Here is a 17,737-nt window from a genome sequence, read left to right on the forward strand (position 1 = left end):
TTAAGAGTTTAATATTTTGCTGTGAGAAAGAGATGAAAGGAATTACTCTAGGATAGGTTCTATTAGGTAGAAATGTTAAGTTATATTTTGTAGTTAAACATGATTTGCTCTCCTGGTTTTATGAGTTACAATGTTAAAGCTCTTTTCTTTCCCTCTTGTATGCTGAATTGAATTATACACAATTATTGTTCACAGGGAAGCATTCCATGAGCATCGTATACAGTAAGATCTGGTATTTAAATCATATAAATTAAACCTGATATTAAACCAAAAAAGGAAGAGAAAGTTCCTGTTTCACTGCAGGGAAATAAATTAAATCAGTTGCTGGCAGTCTATTCATGACAAGGAAAACTCCTGTAAAGGAAAACACCTATACTGTAGTTGGCAACTAAATACATTTATTGTTTGTGCTTTTTTTAGTGAAAGCTATCCAAAGTCACTGTGAATTGGCTTGCAGCTAAATTTAAATAAACAAATAAACAAACCAGGTGTTCAAGAGAAGATTTGGATGGAACCTATAGAGAAACCACTTGAGATATAGTAGGAGAGAGCCCACATTATGCAAACTCCATATCTCCTTATAGGAACTCCAATTGTGGGTTGCAAAACCAGGATTACCACCAGATTATAGTAAAAAGTTTTGTTGCCATTTTGGTCCTCCAGATTTTTGCAGCCCATGTCTGGTAATCCTGCCTTCTTGTATATATTGTCCCTAATTCTGAATTAATCATTCACTTAAGAACTTCATTTTCAGTGATAAATCTCCATTTTAGTCAAAATCCTTGAAAAATGTTTCATATGAGACCTCTCAGATATGTTCCTTTTAATCTACTACAAAAGTATGTGTTAATTTAACACATACTTAATTTAAAACATTTTAAAGGAAAGCCTTCTTTTAAAATATATGGTTAACTAAAAAAGCTGCATAAAATACTTAACAGTGATTGTGGCCTTCAGTAGCATAAAATAACATTCAGGTTTTTACAAAAATTTGAAAATGATCAAGAAGAGTGTTACCCATAAATCCCATGATATTCCAGAATGACATTTTTAATCTAAATCTAAAAAAAAAAATATTGAAGATGTTTCACTCCTCATCCAAGAAGCTTCTTCAGTTCAGAACTGAAGTTTCTTGGATGAGAAGTGAGTCTTGAAGGAAAAACAAAGAAAGTCCACTTGCCTTTTGAAAAAGTACCTTTGAGACTATAGAAAAGTCTCATTATTTTTTTCCTACTGATTATAAGTACCAAGCAATATAATAATTACTGGTACTACAAAAGGTGATTGCATCATCCAGCACAAAGCCCTATGAACAGATGGACAAAATTGTAAAAATAAATAAAAACAAATAATTGGTTGAAATTCACTTCTACCAAGCATCATTTTATTCATTTATTTTGTTTATACCTGATCATAATCTCACAGTACTCTGAACTATTTATGCAAGTACAATTAAAACATACATATTAAAATCAAAAAGCACAAACAAGCTGAAATCTTGGCTTTGCATTAGTTCCCCTTTTTACTTTTTTCAGAAGGCAATTTAAATGGGAACTAACCATCTTTAGTGAAAAGCAGATCTAAGTTTTGCTCCTTCCTTCCTCACCAAAATGTAGGAAATCACCAGATGGTCTTCCTGACAAAACTGCTTTGGGTTGGGCTGATTCTAAGAGGCAGCTATATTATTAAAAGTAATTTGATACAGGGCATATAGCTTTATAGTAAAGACTACAACAACACTTTCAGTTTCACCCGGAAGTATATAGGAAACTAGCGCAGGGCCCACAGCAGAAGTTTAATGTGTTTCCACCTGCAAGGGCTGGATATCACACAGGCCATTGAGTTTTCAGCCAACTGAAGTTTCTAATTTGTCTTTAATGGAAGCTCCATAGAGTATATTTTGCAGTCGTTCAAGTGAATGGTGATAAAGGCACGAGTCACTATAGTAAGATACTGTTGTCCCAGATAGGATACAACTAATGTCGCAACTGATGCTGATAAAGGATCTCCTGGCTACAGCTTCCTTATATTATTCTAGCAGGACCACAAATCCTAGAGAATCCCCAAAACTATGGATATACTTCTTCAGGAACCGTGCTTTCTAATTCAGAAATATCACTGGAACCACCAGAGAATCCCAATGGACAAACAATAATTTTCCTTTAAGGTGACTAGAAATGTTATCTACAATAAGATCTCCCAGATACAAGTAATTATTCTGCCTGTGGCAGTCCAAGGACCAAGGAGAGGCAAGAATCCAGCTCATATGGCAGCAAAGGATTTCTTAGAGAGCATCCAGTGTACTTCCTCAGAAGTCAAAGCAAAAAGAAACCCCCAAAACATGGCAACATTATGTCTTAGTCAACACTCCAGGATCTGCTCAGAATAGAATAACTCTGATAAACTTTATTGAAAAAATGTTGTGCTAATTTGTCACATTTCTGGGGGCTCTGAGAAAGTCAAGGGGTCATCTGGAATTTGTTGACAGAGACAGGATGATTCATGATTTTTTCAAGGGCATATTGCTGATTCACCTATCAATTGTCAAGGAAATTCCAAGCATCCATTAGAAATCCATGTGGTACCTGTGGTGGATCATCTGAGTGGGTTCAGCTTTCTGGTGATCACACAGCCATCAGTCACATCTGGACCAGGAAGTGATCTAACCATGGCATAAAAGCTGGTGGTAGTAACCTTTATACAAAATCATATTGTAGAGATTCTGAAGTAAATACAATTCATGTCAGTTCCATGATTTCCTGAGGAAAACCCATGGTTATCATGGAGCTTGTGAACTCCCAGCCTCCACCATATGAAGTATAAATCCCTCATTGTTAGAGAGGGGAGGGATTCAACTACCATCCTGACAGATCCAGAAGCCCAGAAAGGCTCCTGATGGGTGTCACTGATGCTTTTTGACTCCAATCAAAATTTGCTTACTCCTTTCATCTGCCTGATCTCCTAACCACTTACAATCCAAACAGCTATTTCTAGAAGCTTGGTGAATCTTTCTGCATCAAGGCCCTTAAAAGTTTCCCAATCTTCCAAACTAATCCTTCCCACAAAAACTGCAAATATATTCCACATTTTTATTTCTCCTCTTTCAAATCCATACACTCCATCCTTCCCTCTTACATCATCTTGAAAACAGTAACCCATTAATAAGCTTTGCTATTTTGAAGAAATTCTCAGGTGATTCTGGCAAACTGAGCTTATTAACATAATTTAGTCAACTTCCTTGATTTAATTAGTTTTTGTAACTACATGCCATCATCAGTACCATTGTGGTTGCTAGACATCTTAACAGTACGGCTTTACATCTACCGTGTTGGAAGCATACTATTTTTAAAAACTCTATGTTTGCCTGGTAGATTTTTACAAGTGGAACAAAATTACTGTGTATATGAGATGATTTCATCACATAAATGTTGCAACCAGGTGTAATATTAAGGTCACTGGTTTGCTATGGACACAACAGTTTTTAATTCCAAATATTTGTGGTTAAGATGGAATAGAATTTTTTTAAAGGAAAAATGTGAATTACTCTGTCAAGTCTCAAATAAATATTCAGATAGAAAAGTGCCACTTAAAACATTTGCCACATCCTAACCAAACCACCAGTTAGTGTCACACTCTGAAAACTAAGTAGAATATGGAATTGACTAAAATCTTGTATATTGTATGTATGCATTTTTAAAATTCCTAAATCAAAACAAGTCCTATGCAAATCGATGCATGCTTACAACAGATTGGTATTGGTTGGAAGTTCCAATGCAGCATCACAAAACCTGGAGTTGCAATACTTGCATAGCAGTTTTCCTCTAGTGTCACAAGTAGATGAAACTATTGCAGTTGCTGAGGTCTATGATGCTAGGATTTGATGAAGCACATCTATACCAAAGCTGTTACATAAGCGCAAATGTAATATAACAACATTAAGCAGCACCTTGTTTGGAAAACAACCAAGTATTGATGCTTGGAATTATTTACAAGACAGAAGAAAGATAGAATCAAATCCATCATCTTCTGAATTTCCAGGTAAGGATATTTGGTTATTTTTTTCTAAATAACTGCTAATCTGCTAAAATTTCTGCTTTTGGTAAATTTTGCTTATGTCCATTTAGTAATGTATTACAACAAGCTATAGATCTCAGTCTTGGATATCACTGGCCTGGTTCTAATTAACTCTTGATAGTTAGCGATATGGGAAATGAGATTGTAATTCCTGTGTATTCTCATGTCTCGTGTCACTCTATTATGCAGTGGAAAGGTCTATCAAGTTACTGGTTTAACGTGGAAACTTCATAGTATTGACATGATGCCTTTTACCAAGTCAAAGTTATCACTACATTTTCAGCAAGCTGAAACATCTATATTTTATTTTAATTTCAATTACAGGTTAGCTACCTGTTACTTTAGATTAACTGCCTATTCTTTGAAGTGTATTGAAGCAAACCTCTGAATATTACCTAGATATTGTTTGATTTTCAATATTACCCATCATTAGGGTGCCTAAATATTTATTCCAATAAATGTATTTATTGGTTATACAACATGTGAAAAGTTTGTCCTACCTTTTTGCTTTAGCTTTTGTGTCAGGAATGTTGTAGTGTTCACATGAATAAGCATCTTCTGATTTCTTTTTTAGGGGACAGAAGATTACTAAGAGAAAAGACAGAAAGAATTCTAGAAAGCCAAGAAGATGTGATCTACCCTCTTGAGCTCACTACATCAAAACCAGGGAAGAGTTCCTACAAACGTAGCTTTGAAGAAGGGATATCTCAACCCCAAACCAAGAAAAAGAAAATAGACCTCATCTTCAAAGATGTCCTAGAAGCTTCTCTGGAATCAACTAAGGTAGAAGATCATAAGTTCACCAAAAATTCTACCCCTTCCACTCGAAAATCCTTGAGATTCCAAATCCAAGATATTTCAGAAACATGTGGGACTAATGTTAAAGACAGTTCTCCTAATCACAGTAGACACAAAAATGAGGGTGAGTGGAAGGTCCCTCACAGTTCTCACTTTACCACATCCAAAGAAATTGGCTTGCTGGAAGAGGAAGGTGAAGAACCTTTGTCGTTTAAAGTGAACAGTCCCACTGTTGATGATGATACTCTCGAACTCCCAACAACTTCCTTGTGTCCCAACTGCATACGGCTGAAAAGAAAGATTCGGGAATTGCAGGCTGAGCTAAATCTGCTAAGATCTGGCAAGTTAGCCGAGCCATCTCTACTACCTCCTCAGGTACCTGAATATCAAGCATTTTCATATCCCACTGGTAAGTTACATAAAATAAAAATGCTCCTTAAACATTATACTAGGAGACGTTACATTTCTGAAGTCTCATGTTGGGTCTTATGAAGCACAGACTTAATTCTCTGAACAGTTTGGGGTATTATAATTATAATTTGTAATTATAAATCATCATCTCCTTTTTATTGTAATATGTTCATTTTCAATAAAAATATTGCAGCAAATTGGTTTGCTATATTCTTCATACATTGCAGGAGAAAGAATCGTAGGCTATCATTTTGAATGCAGTTTAGGAAGTATGTTTGGTTTCCTATGTGCTATGTGAAATATACTGGTTCATATGTATGTGAAACATATAAAGCAAAGTTTACATTTTATGTAGGAACTTACTCTTAACTTTGTTGACTTGTGTTTGTTTTTGAAGAACTCTTTCACTTTCTTCCATGATACCTCAATAGTTCTTGTTATAATATGGTAATAGCTAGAATACTGCTGAGGTTATTTTTTTTAAATTGCTTAGACTTAATTAGAAATTAGGACTTTAAAAAAAGTATTGGTTTCAAAACATTTATAATTCAACCTTACCCCAAATAACATGTTCATTTTTATTGAAAACAAGGGACATCTGTACATATGGATGAAGTGTTGTACGATTACCTTACTGTTTTATGTTGTTTTCTAGAACTTTGTCTTAAATTGTCTGTAATTCTTTTTTTGTTTATTTGTTTGTTTGGCAGCTTCAGAAAGCATCATGTCTGTTCCTACCATAATGGAAGATGATGATCAGGAAGTAGATTCAGCAGATGAATCGGTTTCAAATGACATAATAACAGCCACCGATGAGCCTTCCAAGATGTCTGCTGTCACCAGAAGGATCCGGCGCTTCAAGCAAGAGTGGCTAAAAAAGTTCTGGTTTCTGCGGTACTCTCCTACATTAAATGAAATGTGGTGTCATGTCTGTCGGCAATATACAGTGCAGTCTTCTCGAACTTCAGCCTTCATCATTGGCTCAAAGCAATTCAAGATCCACACTATAAAACTTCATAGCCAGAGCAATCTCCACAAGAAGTGCCTGCAGCTCTACCGGCTCAGGATGCACCCAGAGAAGACAGAAGAGATGTGTCGAAATATGACTTTATTGTTTAATACAGCCTACCATTTAGCTATGGAAGGCCGGCCATATTGTGACTTTAGACCTCTTGCAGAACTACTGAGAAAGTGCGAACTCAAAGTGGTGGATCAATATATGAATGAGGGAGACTGTCAAATCTTAATCCATCATATTGCTAGAGCTCTTAGAGAAGATCTCATTGAACGGGTGAGGCAGTCTCCTTTCCTCAGCATCATTTTAGATGGGCAGAGTGATGACTTACTTGCTGACACTGTTGCAGTTTATGTACAGTACGTCAGCAGCGACGGACCACCTGCCACTGAATTCCTTTCTCTCCAAGAACTGGGATTTTCTACAACGGATAGTTATGTTCAAGCATTAGATCGGGCTTTTACATCTCTGGGAATGAGGCTGCAAGATGAAAAGCCAAGTGTTGGTTTGGGGATAGATGGTGCTAACATTACTGCCAGTCTAAGAGCAAACATATACATGACAATCAGGAAAACTCTGCCTTGGCTGCTCTGCTTACCTCTAATGGTACACAAGCCACACTTGGAAATATTGGATGCAATTAGTGGAAAAGAACTACCCTGCCTTGAGGAACTAGAGAACAACCTGAAGCAGTTACTCAGCTTTTACCGTTACTCTCCTAGGCTGATGTGTGAGCTAAGGGTCACTGCTGCTACTCTCTGTGAAGAGACTGAGTTCTTGGGAGATATTCGAGCAATCAAATGGATCATTGGGGAACAAAATGTCCTCAATGCTCTCATTAAGGACTACCTGGAAGTAGTGGCCCATCTGAAAGATGTCAGTGGCCAAACACAAAGAGCAGATGCTTCTGCTATTGCCTTGGCTCTCTTGCAATTTCTTATGGACTATCAATCCATTAAGTTGATATATTTTTTGCTTGATGTCATTGCAGTCCTTTCACGACTTGCCTTCATTTTCCAAGGTGAATACCTCCTTATATCCCAAGTAGATGATAAAATAGAGGAGGCCATCCAAGAAATTAGCAGACTGGCGGACTCTCCAGGGGAATACCTACAGGAATTTGAGGAGAACTTCCGTGAAAGCTTTAATGGTGTTGCTGTGAAAAACCTACGGGTGGCTGAAGCCAAATTCCAGTCAATTAGAGAAAAAATATGCCAGAAGACCCAAGTGATTCTGGCACAAAGATTTGAACCTCGCAGTCGAGCCTTTGTGAAAGCATGCCAGGTTTTTGATCTTGCAGCTTGGCCCCGAAGTGCAGAAGAACTTATGAGCTATGGAAGGGAAGACATGATGCAAATATTTGAACATCTGGAGGCAGTGCCATCTTTTTGCACAGAAATCAGCAGAGAAGGCATAGACACCAGAGGGAGTTTGCTCATGGAATGGCGAGAACTCAAGGTGGATTATTATACCAAAAATGGCTTTAAAGATTTAATCAGTCATATTTGTAAATACAGACAGAGATTTCCTCTTTTAAATAAAATAATCCAGATCCTCAAAGTCCTTCCCACTTCCACAGCATGCTGCGAAAAGGGAAGAAATGCTCTTCAAAGAGTGCGCAAAAACAATCGTTCCCGACTTACTCTGGAACAACTCAGCGATCTTTTGACAATTGCTGTAAATGGACCACCTATTGCCAACTTCGAAGCCAAACGGGCACTAGACAGTTGGTTTGAGGAGAAATCTAGCAATAGTTATGCACTGTCTGCAGAAATGTTAAGCAGGATGTCCACCCTGGATCAGAAACCTGTGCTGCAAAGCATGGACCACGGATCAGAATTTTATCCTGATATTTAGCAATGAATGCCTCTTGTTTAGAGAACTGGTGATTTTTTTTAATCAATACTCTAAGCTTTGGTATAGTGCACATACACTCACACACAGAGACACACACACATACACACACACAGATGCACATGTATGATGTAAACTCACACTGAAAATGTAAGCTGATCTGATGGAAGCTAAGAGGAATACAGCAACATTTACTATGTACTGACATCTTCAACTGTGGCAGCTGCAATGTAGGTGGCAACCTTTCATTTTTCAGAAACACATACTGGGGCCATAGTCTGCATTATCAACCTGACTCAATTTATAAGCTAGACATGGCAGGCCAATGTCATGCTACGTCTCTATGCTTTTTATGTGTATGTCTGTTTTTTTACCTCTGGTATTTTAGTTATAGTCAGCTATTGAGCCATTTTAGCCCTTTGCTTATCATCATTGGGATTTCTGAGCCCTGTGTACACACATCTTGGAATTTGCTTCTAGCTTCTCAATATAGGTTACATTGGATCCCACTGGTAATCTGGTTAATTTCCATGCTATTGTCAATTAGCCTGAATAATTTTTCTTAGCATGACACATCAATGGGCAATTCCGGTGTTAGGCAAATGTCCTGTGAAAACTCTACTAACAAGTTCATACGTATATCTTCTTACAATATTGATAGCATGCTCCTGTGAAAATAGCATAATTCAGATTAGGGAAATTGGGGGTGGGTTGTTTTTGCATTTATATTTTTATATAGTGGGAATAAGGAAATTAATTAAAACTCTTTACTGAAAACCCAGGCTGCTGTGGAAGCTAGATAGCCAATGAGTCAAATCCTTTAAGAGGATATAGACTCCAGGGCTTAAAAATACACATATGCTAATTTTATGTTATTTATACTTGGTCTTTATAATCATAAATTGATTGTGTTTTATGTTTGTTTGTTTTTAATAAGTGAAAGAAATACCTGCTGTCTTTGTGTGGCAGGATATATCAATGCAAAATTCATCTTTATTGCTTAACAATTTTCAAGGTCCTTTTCCTGGTTCACATATCCTTCTTTTACTAACATTTAAAGTTCCATTGTGTGGCTAAAAGAAAAACAGGGTATTGTGCATATAGCTGTGAGCTTCTTTCAAAGAGTGCATAGTCTAATAGATATGTGGACTATGAGATTTGGAGCTAAACTAATACATGCATTCTGAAGAACTTTTTTTAGCTTAATAAATAAGGATTGTTTAGGATAAACAAGCCTAAATAAACAGAGAGCCTCCACACCTGTTTGTGCCATACCCTTCTGATATATCCTAAAACAGTTTTGGGAAGTTTTGGCTGCATTAGAGGATCACAGGAATAAAAAATACAATTTTGGCTGCAGGATCTACTACGGTAGCATGTTTCCAGAGGGACTAAACTCATGCCAGTTTCCTTTTTTTTTCTTTTTGAATACAGTAAAATGATGTCAGTTACACTGAACTATCCATTTTCCTTCCCTCCAGTCCATTCCCATTTTCTCCTTCTTCTTCCGGTTAGTCTTGGTGCTAAATTTCTCTGGAACCATTGCTGCTAGTAGGTAGTTTTTCATTTATATAACAATATATTGCGTTATTTTTAAACAATATGTTTCAGTGATAATGTAGCATGTGGTTAAAACAGTCTCTCTCAGGACATATCTACACCGGCATCTTTTTCAGTATCGTTTTTGTGTGTTCGGTTTTAATTGGTCTTTTGATACTCATTGTTCCAGTAATCATCCTGGCTTAATTTTTATGTTATCGTTATTTGCAAGATTTTAAGCTTTTTTTTAAAAAAAATGTTGACATAGAGTATAAAAGAAATGGGCATCATGCCTCCACGCCACCTCCTAGGATTTGCTAATCAGATGGAACTTTCAGGAAAACATGTCCAGGCCATCCCTGGGCAGAAAGGGAAAATATCTGAGGTCTTTATAATAATGCAGAAGATTAGCATAAGAAGACTTTAAAAAAAAAATAAGGAGAGAAAAGAGGAGAACCTCCCTCCCCCCAGGAGCACTCTGCAAGCCCCCCCCCCCGGCTATTCATGCCTTTTTTTTTTTTTTGAAAAAAAAACGGGCCTGTTTTCATGAAAAATGAGCCGTTTTGTGGAGGTTTGCGGAGTGCAAAAACTTTTTCCCCCTTTTGGAAAGCTCTTTGATTGATGAGAATTACATTGATCAAGTGCTGTGCCAGCAGAAATACTTACTATCTACTGTATTTCTCTCAATCTCTATTTCTCTATTTATATCCACCTACGTACCTACACACTCACTCTCCCTCCTTCCCTACCTACTGTATTTCTATTTCTCTCTCTCCCTATCCCTTTATCTACCTACCTACCTAACTACTCTCTCTCTCCCTACCTACCTACTGTATTTCTCTCTCTTTCTCTCCCTTTCTATCCCTCTATCTACCTACCTACTTTTAAAAAAAATTTGCCTCTTCAAAACCTGGGTGCGTCTTATACTCTGGTGCGTATATGCAATAAGAGAAAAGCCTTGTAGACCATGGTTCATACCATTTGTTTCATTTTTTGGATGAGAAGTGAAATGTTTTCGAGGAGAAAAGTAAGAAAGTCCAATTGCCTTTTGGAAAGCACCTTTGGGACAACCATGACTTGGATGAATGAGAATCTCCAAAGATATTCACTTTGACATCTTCAATTATATTTACTCCAGTTGCCACTTCTTGATTTTTTTTTATTTTTACTTTTCCTGTTAAAACTTTTCAAAGTTTTAGCCTCTGGCCCATTTACCCCATGCAATTGATTAAATAATCTTTTGATGCTGATTTTTGAAAGAATTGATATAAGAGAAGCTTTCAAGCAAGTGAATTATGTTGATAATTTCCAGGATTTAGAAGAGAATTTGTGCTTTGTGGCACTTCTCTTTGTGCGCCTGTGTTATAATAGCATGAATATATTAAATATAGTGTATCCAACCTATGATTTACTTTAGATGCAGAAAATTTCAAAACAAAAAGTATGATACAGTCATTTAAACATTAAGCTTCCTGTCTTCTGTGGTTGTCATCCTGAACCAAGAACATTTTTCTAAAATAAGGTGCTTCAAAATTTCCTCTATGAAAGTCAGTCTACTTTTGTAATATCCATGGGTTCTTTTGAATATTTTCCCTTCTGTGTAGTAATGGTTACTTATCTTGCCTCATTAATAAGGAAAGTGAAGATACCCATGTTTGTGTTCTGATTTTTCTCCCACAATTGATTGGAAGAGACACAAAATTCAATTATCTCTAGGCTACGTAGAGAAGGTTCTATGTCTAAATGGACAGTAAAATGAAGGTTTGCAATACTTTATAAGAGTGCTAAGAATTAAAAAAAAAACCATGTATGCTTTTTTAAAAAAATCTTCTCTTACTAAAAGTTGTAGAAATTTAAATTTAAAATTTAGGCTATGCTATAACTAAATGAGAATATGATGCAAACAGCATTTTAAAATGCTCTCTTCTTGTCTCCAGTAAAAAAGATACCGTAATCATGCACTTAATTCTGCCATATTAAAATAAATGATGCTTAACTTTGGCTGCATCTTACAGATGCTTCCTGACATTGCAATATTTTAAAAGTTACTTCCTCCTTATAAATAATTAATATAATGTGAAGGTCAAAATGGGGTCATCTTGCATTTTTCTTTTTGATCATACTTTTTTATGCTACAAAAAGGGTTTCCATAGCTGCGCTCAGGAATTTTTTTCTTATACTCATTTTTCTTATATTCAAAGTCCAGGTTCTTAGCATTTGGAGAAATTGCATGCACTGTTCCTTTTCTGATGCTGTGTTACTTCCAAAATGTAATCACAAGTATGACAGCATCATTACGCCTGTTGATATCAGGTGAATGATTGTCAATTATTTTGACTAATTAAGTGGATAAAAGAGTTTCCTAAAATAAAATAATGGTTCAGTTGCAATCAATTCTATTTTACTGCCGTCATATGTAAGGTTTAGTAGCATAAAGATAGATGGTCCAAAATAAAGGATTCCTTTTCTGTCATATTAAAATTGAAAGTATAGCTATTTGACATGTTCTGGCAGAAAAGGATAATGTAAGGGATTATTGATTTGTGTGGTGGAACCTGATATGATGTAGTAATAATCTATCTTTAACCCTACATCATAGGGGGAAAATCCTATTTAGAATTATTGGGGAAGTTGGGGCAAGGGGTTTTTCAGTATTATCTTTTCATTAAAAAGTTGTTCATGCTCAGTGATTATACAAATGTGCATGGTCACATTCTCAAACCATAACAGAGGCTGAAATAAATTGAAGTGAGAAAAAAAGGACACTAGAGGGCACCCACAGTTAATATATTGGTGCTTGTCTATTGCAACTGAAGAGCACAATAATGCTTTACCTACTGATTACAAAAACTATAGTTAATATTATTGAAAGTACTTTTTAAAAGTTTTCTCCCTGTAATGAGGAGATAAAGGGGTCAAGCTTAGAAAGATCTAGTTCTGAAATCTAAACAGATCCGATAACCTCTTTCATTCATTCCATTTTGTGAGGTTGTGATCTTTTTACATGGCAAAAAAAGATCAGTATGTGATGAACTATTTCTAACCTACTCAGTGCCTGTGATTATCTTCACAAGTAGGGTCTGGTTTCAGATTTTGCAATTATCAGCCAACTCAGGCTTTTACAGAGGTGATTCCATTGGGCACAAGCATATTAAAAACACATTGATTTGATGCTGAATCCAACCCGCTGGTAGTGTATAAAATCTCCATGACCACCAAGCCCGGCACAGCAGTAATTATGAAAATGAATTCAGGCAACAAACTTTCTTCCAATTTTAGCAAAAGCACAATGAAGGCCCATGCATGGGTGATGTGTACTTGTACTCTAAAGAGAGATTTTTCTGCCACCCTGATTTCTGTACTGAAGTGCCTGTTCCTTGCACTTTTTGCTCGTACTGGTTCATAAAGAACATTTATATATTGTGACCACAGCACATATGTGCCCATAACACAGTTTTTCAGGTTATACAGTATTTCTACTACTACTGTTTCTGCTAGTAAGTTACTGACAAACTTGCATAGCAGAGTGAAAAGGCTCAGTTAGAATCCTTCCTCAGTTTAATAAAATTCCTCTTAAGCACTAGCAATCTGTTCCATAGCCATTGTATCTCGCTCCACTAAAAACTATGCAATTCTTATCATCCCTTGCAGGCAAGTAAAATGTATATGCATGAAAATTGGTATATGTCTACGCTACCAATTTGTGTGAGGTGCAATCTAAATATATCGGTGGGACCTGAGCCATGAAAATGCTCTTTTTTTTTTTTTTTGAGTGGGAATTTAGCACACTCGTTTCCCTCCTAGATTGCACTCATTGACCATGCTCCAGATAGTCAAGCACTTTAACATTGTATTGATCTCAGTGGAAAATTTAGGAATAAGTTTTATCATTATTCAGTTCCCCCACTGAAATCAATTAAATAAAAGACTTCAAACTTTAGCTAGATTACGTTGATTACGTCTATAAGGCTTACAATCAGTGTAAGAAACAAACCCTCATGCTTATATATCACCATATATATATTCTTCCTCATTCATACGCATACAAATGCATATGAATGAGAATAGTTTGTGTGTGTTTGTGAAAGTATATACAAACAAACTAGAGAGAAAAGCAACTGCTCTATTATAAAGTGAGGTCCTGAATTTATGTGAGGAATACAGCACTGATTATCACTGTTCTTGGTCTTAGCATATCTATATTTGTTTATAGTCTTATTTCAGGGGGCTCTTTCTCTTGGGATAACTATTGATTAGAGAGAATTGCTACAGTATGGTCAGGAAAGGGAATTTTTTGATAGCATAGTGATAATATGCTAAAGTTCATATAACCATATCGGGACCACCATATAATGAATGAAAATGAACCTTACCTCTCCTTGTTACATAGAGTGTACATACATATATTCTCACTTTGGCAAATATATATTTGATTGATTTGTGCACTTTCCCCTCTGCTTACCTTGACTTAATGAGCGCAAGCTTCAGGTTATTTCTCCCTGATAAAGCATGATTGTTCATTAAATATGTAATATAATCCTTGGATTTATCATGTCAAGCCAAATTCCACTTTCTTCGAGTGGTACATGCTCAGGCAACTTAGGACAAGAACAAAGCCTTTGTTACCCAAGGACAAGATAAGGATAAGGACTGTGTGGAGAAGGAATATAGCATGAAAGGAAAGCTTAAGTAAAAAGGCAGGGAATAAATAGATAACAAAGCTCTTGAATGGAAGGGTGAATGGGAGCGTGTGTGAGATGGGCACCCGTTATCTTGATGAGACACTGTGCATTGAGGAAGAGCCACTTTGCTTCAGAAAGGCTAGTTTCTGCACATAAGGTACACCGGCACAGAAGGTATTTCACATTGAACCAAGTGGCATGGTAGCACTTAGAAGTGGAGGAGCATTTCTCTTCGTAAGAGTGTTTCATTCAAACTTTGAAGCAAAGTACCTCCTTGGGGCTTTGCGTGGCTCTATAAAATAGGCAAATATATTTAGCTGAAGAATCACGCTGAAGGCCTTTTCAATACTGACAATTGCATTACTGTTCCTTAGCTACCTACTTCCATTCTTTTGGGTTATTTTCAAAGCACAGCTAATTTCTCATTGTTTGTTGAGCAAACTCAGTTGACCATTTAAGTGGTTTTCATGGTGGTCAGTAGGTATGGGTCATCAGACAGAAAATTCTGTATCCTGAACACTGTATTAATTTAGTAATGTTGGCTTAAGGCATTATGATTGAACCACTCCACTAACATAATGTTAATATGACTGTATTCTTTTCGGTATGGATGGGAAATATGGGCCGGGGAATGTTGGCAAAGGTGGGCCACAGTTTTCTTCATTGATGTTTGTGAAACATATGCTCAGAGCTTTATGAGCTACACATCCTCTTTTCTTCGCTCAAACCTGAACAAAGCCATTTGGATTTTTGCAGCTGAAAATCCATTTCTGTTGATAAGGCAGGTATCCTAAGCATTAGTGATGTTCATAGGCTCAGTTGCAAACATTGAAAGAATGGGGAAATTTAAGATTTTGACTTCCAATCGTACTGGCACTATATATTATCTTATGCAAGTTTTATTAGTAGCATTATTAGTATTATTATTATTAGGGGCTGGAAGGGAGAATGTGGGAATCATTTTTTTCTCCACCATGTGACTGCTTGCACTGGCGTTACGCAGCTTTGATGTTGAGCGAGCTTGTGCTGAACACATCTGCTGATAAAGTTTTTGTTACTTTCTTGTACTATGCCACACAACTCTGGAAACTCACCTCAGTTACAAACCTGGCTGGCCTGAAGCTCTAGAAGTTTCAGAACTGTAAGCCCCTACAGGAATGGCTACCTAAAATCTTTTCCTCAGGACTGAATCTCATGGATAGTTATATTTTCATGGCTACTGGACTTTCTTCCAGCCCATGTTATGTCAACAAAGCACCCTCACTCTACACCAAAATCTCTCAACATTGCACCTCTTCCCAGCTGACTCAAGAGAGGTGCATCACCCAAACGATTGATCCATCATGGAAGTGCAACAAGGAAGTCTGCTAGAACACTCTCAGGCATTCCCACACAACTCACTTTGCAGATACAAGGGGGTGCCTCAGACCTCCTCCTATTTGCCTTTGTCCCTCTTCCCCTCACAGACTCAATTCCAAACTGTTTGATCATGCACAGGTATAAATGAGGGGAGGGGTAGAAACAATCTAGAAATCTATTACTACGTATGTACTAAAAATGTTAATATCACACCTTTTCTGACAATGTTTAAAAAATGTTATTTGCGGACTATGCTTTATAGTACCTGTGTGAGAGGGGCTAGGACACTGGATACCAATAGAGCTATGTTGATATATAATAGTATGTACACGAAGACCTTCATTTTGTCATACATTATACTTGTAATGTAATATGATTAATTAAAAACACTTCAGTTTATTAAAGTGAGTCAGTGTACCTTTATCTGACGACATGGGCTGCAGCTTATTGCATATTAATTTTTGTTAGTCTTGCTAACAAAATAGTGTTATTCTTGCTATTGCAAGCTAGTTGGAATAGTCCTTATTGTTTCATAACATGTTTGTTAAATTCTCTATTAAAATCGAAACAACATGCATTGGAAAGAGACAGCTTCAGTGGGGATTATCTGTTGTTTGCCCTTGTAAATCACTGCTTCTCAGTTGTGGTTTGAGTAGAGGCACCTCACTTCTATTCCTCTGCTCTCCAAACTATCCATTTTTAGTCACATTTTTGTAAGCTGATAGCCATGGCAAATATCAAACTTTTTTTTCAAGATATTGTGCTTTGTGATTTTTTTTCTCTCATGATTTCAATGTTCTTTATTTTGGAGAAATTGAACATAAACATCATTTAAGATTTTGAAGACCAGATCAAACTTTCCATACTGTACTGAGGATGGACCAGGGAGAAAGACAGCTGTTCTGTTTGGGCATCTGCCAATAGTGAAGAATAGTGCCACAGTATTAGAGTCCACCCACTCACTTAGAATGTCACAAGTGATGAAGACTCTATTGACTACTTTCTGAGAAAGCTTTGACCCACCGGACCTTTCTAGACATACTCTCTCCTCTAGAATCAGCTGAAGTGTTTTAACACCACCACATTTTAGTAATCTCATCCCAAAACCTTGACAGAAATATTAAACTTGCATACATTTTCAATGTCATTGCATTGATCATGCATAAGAACGATATTTGGGGTTAATAATATGTTTTCACCCCGTTCATATTAGATTGATTGCAAATATTACAGTAATTAAGGCTAGATAGCCAAGCAATTCACAAAAATAAAATCAGAATATAGTCAAATAACATCACTCTCTAGTTAACAGCACTCCATAATGTCATGCTGGCCAGATGACCATAGAAATGTCTTTGGATCTGTGCTGGCTCAATGGCCTCCTATAGTTGGCAATGAATAGTGGAGTAAAATCCTCAAGAACTCCTTCACCATTTTTAACCTAATGAAAAACCTCCTACTAGTGGCATCAGCCATGTTACCACGGCTGTTTTTGTTGCAAAAGTTAGGAACATCAGGAGACAGATGTTCTTCAAAGATTTTTCCCCCTGGAAGAAAAGGAATAAATGCTTATGTTCTTATGAGAAAATGTCCTTGTTTGTCTGTCTGTTCATGCTTATATGTGTGCAAATATGTGTGACATTGTTTTAATTAACTATGATTTAAAAACAAGTACACTGCTACGAATGTATTTCCAGCAGACATAGTTCTTAAAAGAAATTTTTTTAAAAAGTCTCTTGAGCCAAGCTGGACTCCATATGACTTTAGAAATGTATTTTGTCGGGGGTGGGGGGGGGGGTTCCCCCCACCAGAACATAAAAGTGGTTTTCCACTGCTGCATTCTGGAGCAATAGCAATAGCAGTAGACTTATATACCGCTTCATAGGCCTTTCAGGCCTCTCTAAGCGGTTTACAGAGAGTCAGCATATTGCCCCCAACAATCTGGGTCCTCATTTTACCCACCTCGGAAGGATGGAAGGCTGAGTCAACCCAGTCTTCTCGGGGC

At 36.8% G+C, this 17,737-nt stretch overlaps 1 protein-coding gene across 3 annotated transcripts in view; it reads left to right on the forward strand.

Moving 5' to 3' along the window:
• Positions 1-10,115, forward strand: part of PRDM11 (PR/SET domain 11) — a 54,295-nt gene extending 44,180 nt beyond the window's left edge. For 2 of the 3 annotated variants that reach the window (XM_032226536.1, XM_032226527.1), the window contains 2 exons: positions 4,649-5,281; positions 5,994-10,115. In XM_032226536.1, coding sequence (XP_032082427.1) covers positions 4,649-5,281; positions 5,994-8,155 — 2,795 coding nt within the window. In that variant the 3' untranslated portion in view covers positions 8,156-10,115. The remainder of the gene's footprint in view (positions 1-4,648; positions 5,282-5,993) is intronic. The other variant, XM_032226545.1, reaches the window with a different exon arrangement.
• Positions 10,116-17,737: the final 7,622 nt, after the last annotated feature.

The sequence above is a fragment of the Thamnophis elegans genome, chromosome 1, assembly GCF_009769535.1.
Source record: "Thamnophis elegans isolate rThaEle1 chromosome 1, rThaEle1.pri, whole genome shotgun sequence".
Classification (NCBI taxonomy): domain Eukaryota; kingdom Metazoa; phylum Chordata; class Lepidosauria; order Squamata; family Colubridae; genus Thamnophis; species Thamnophis elegans.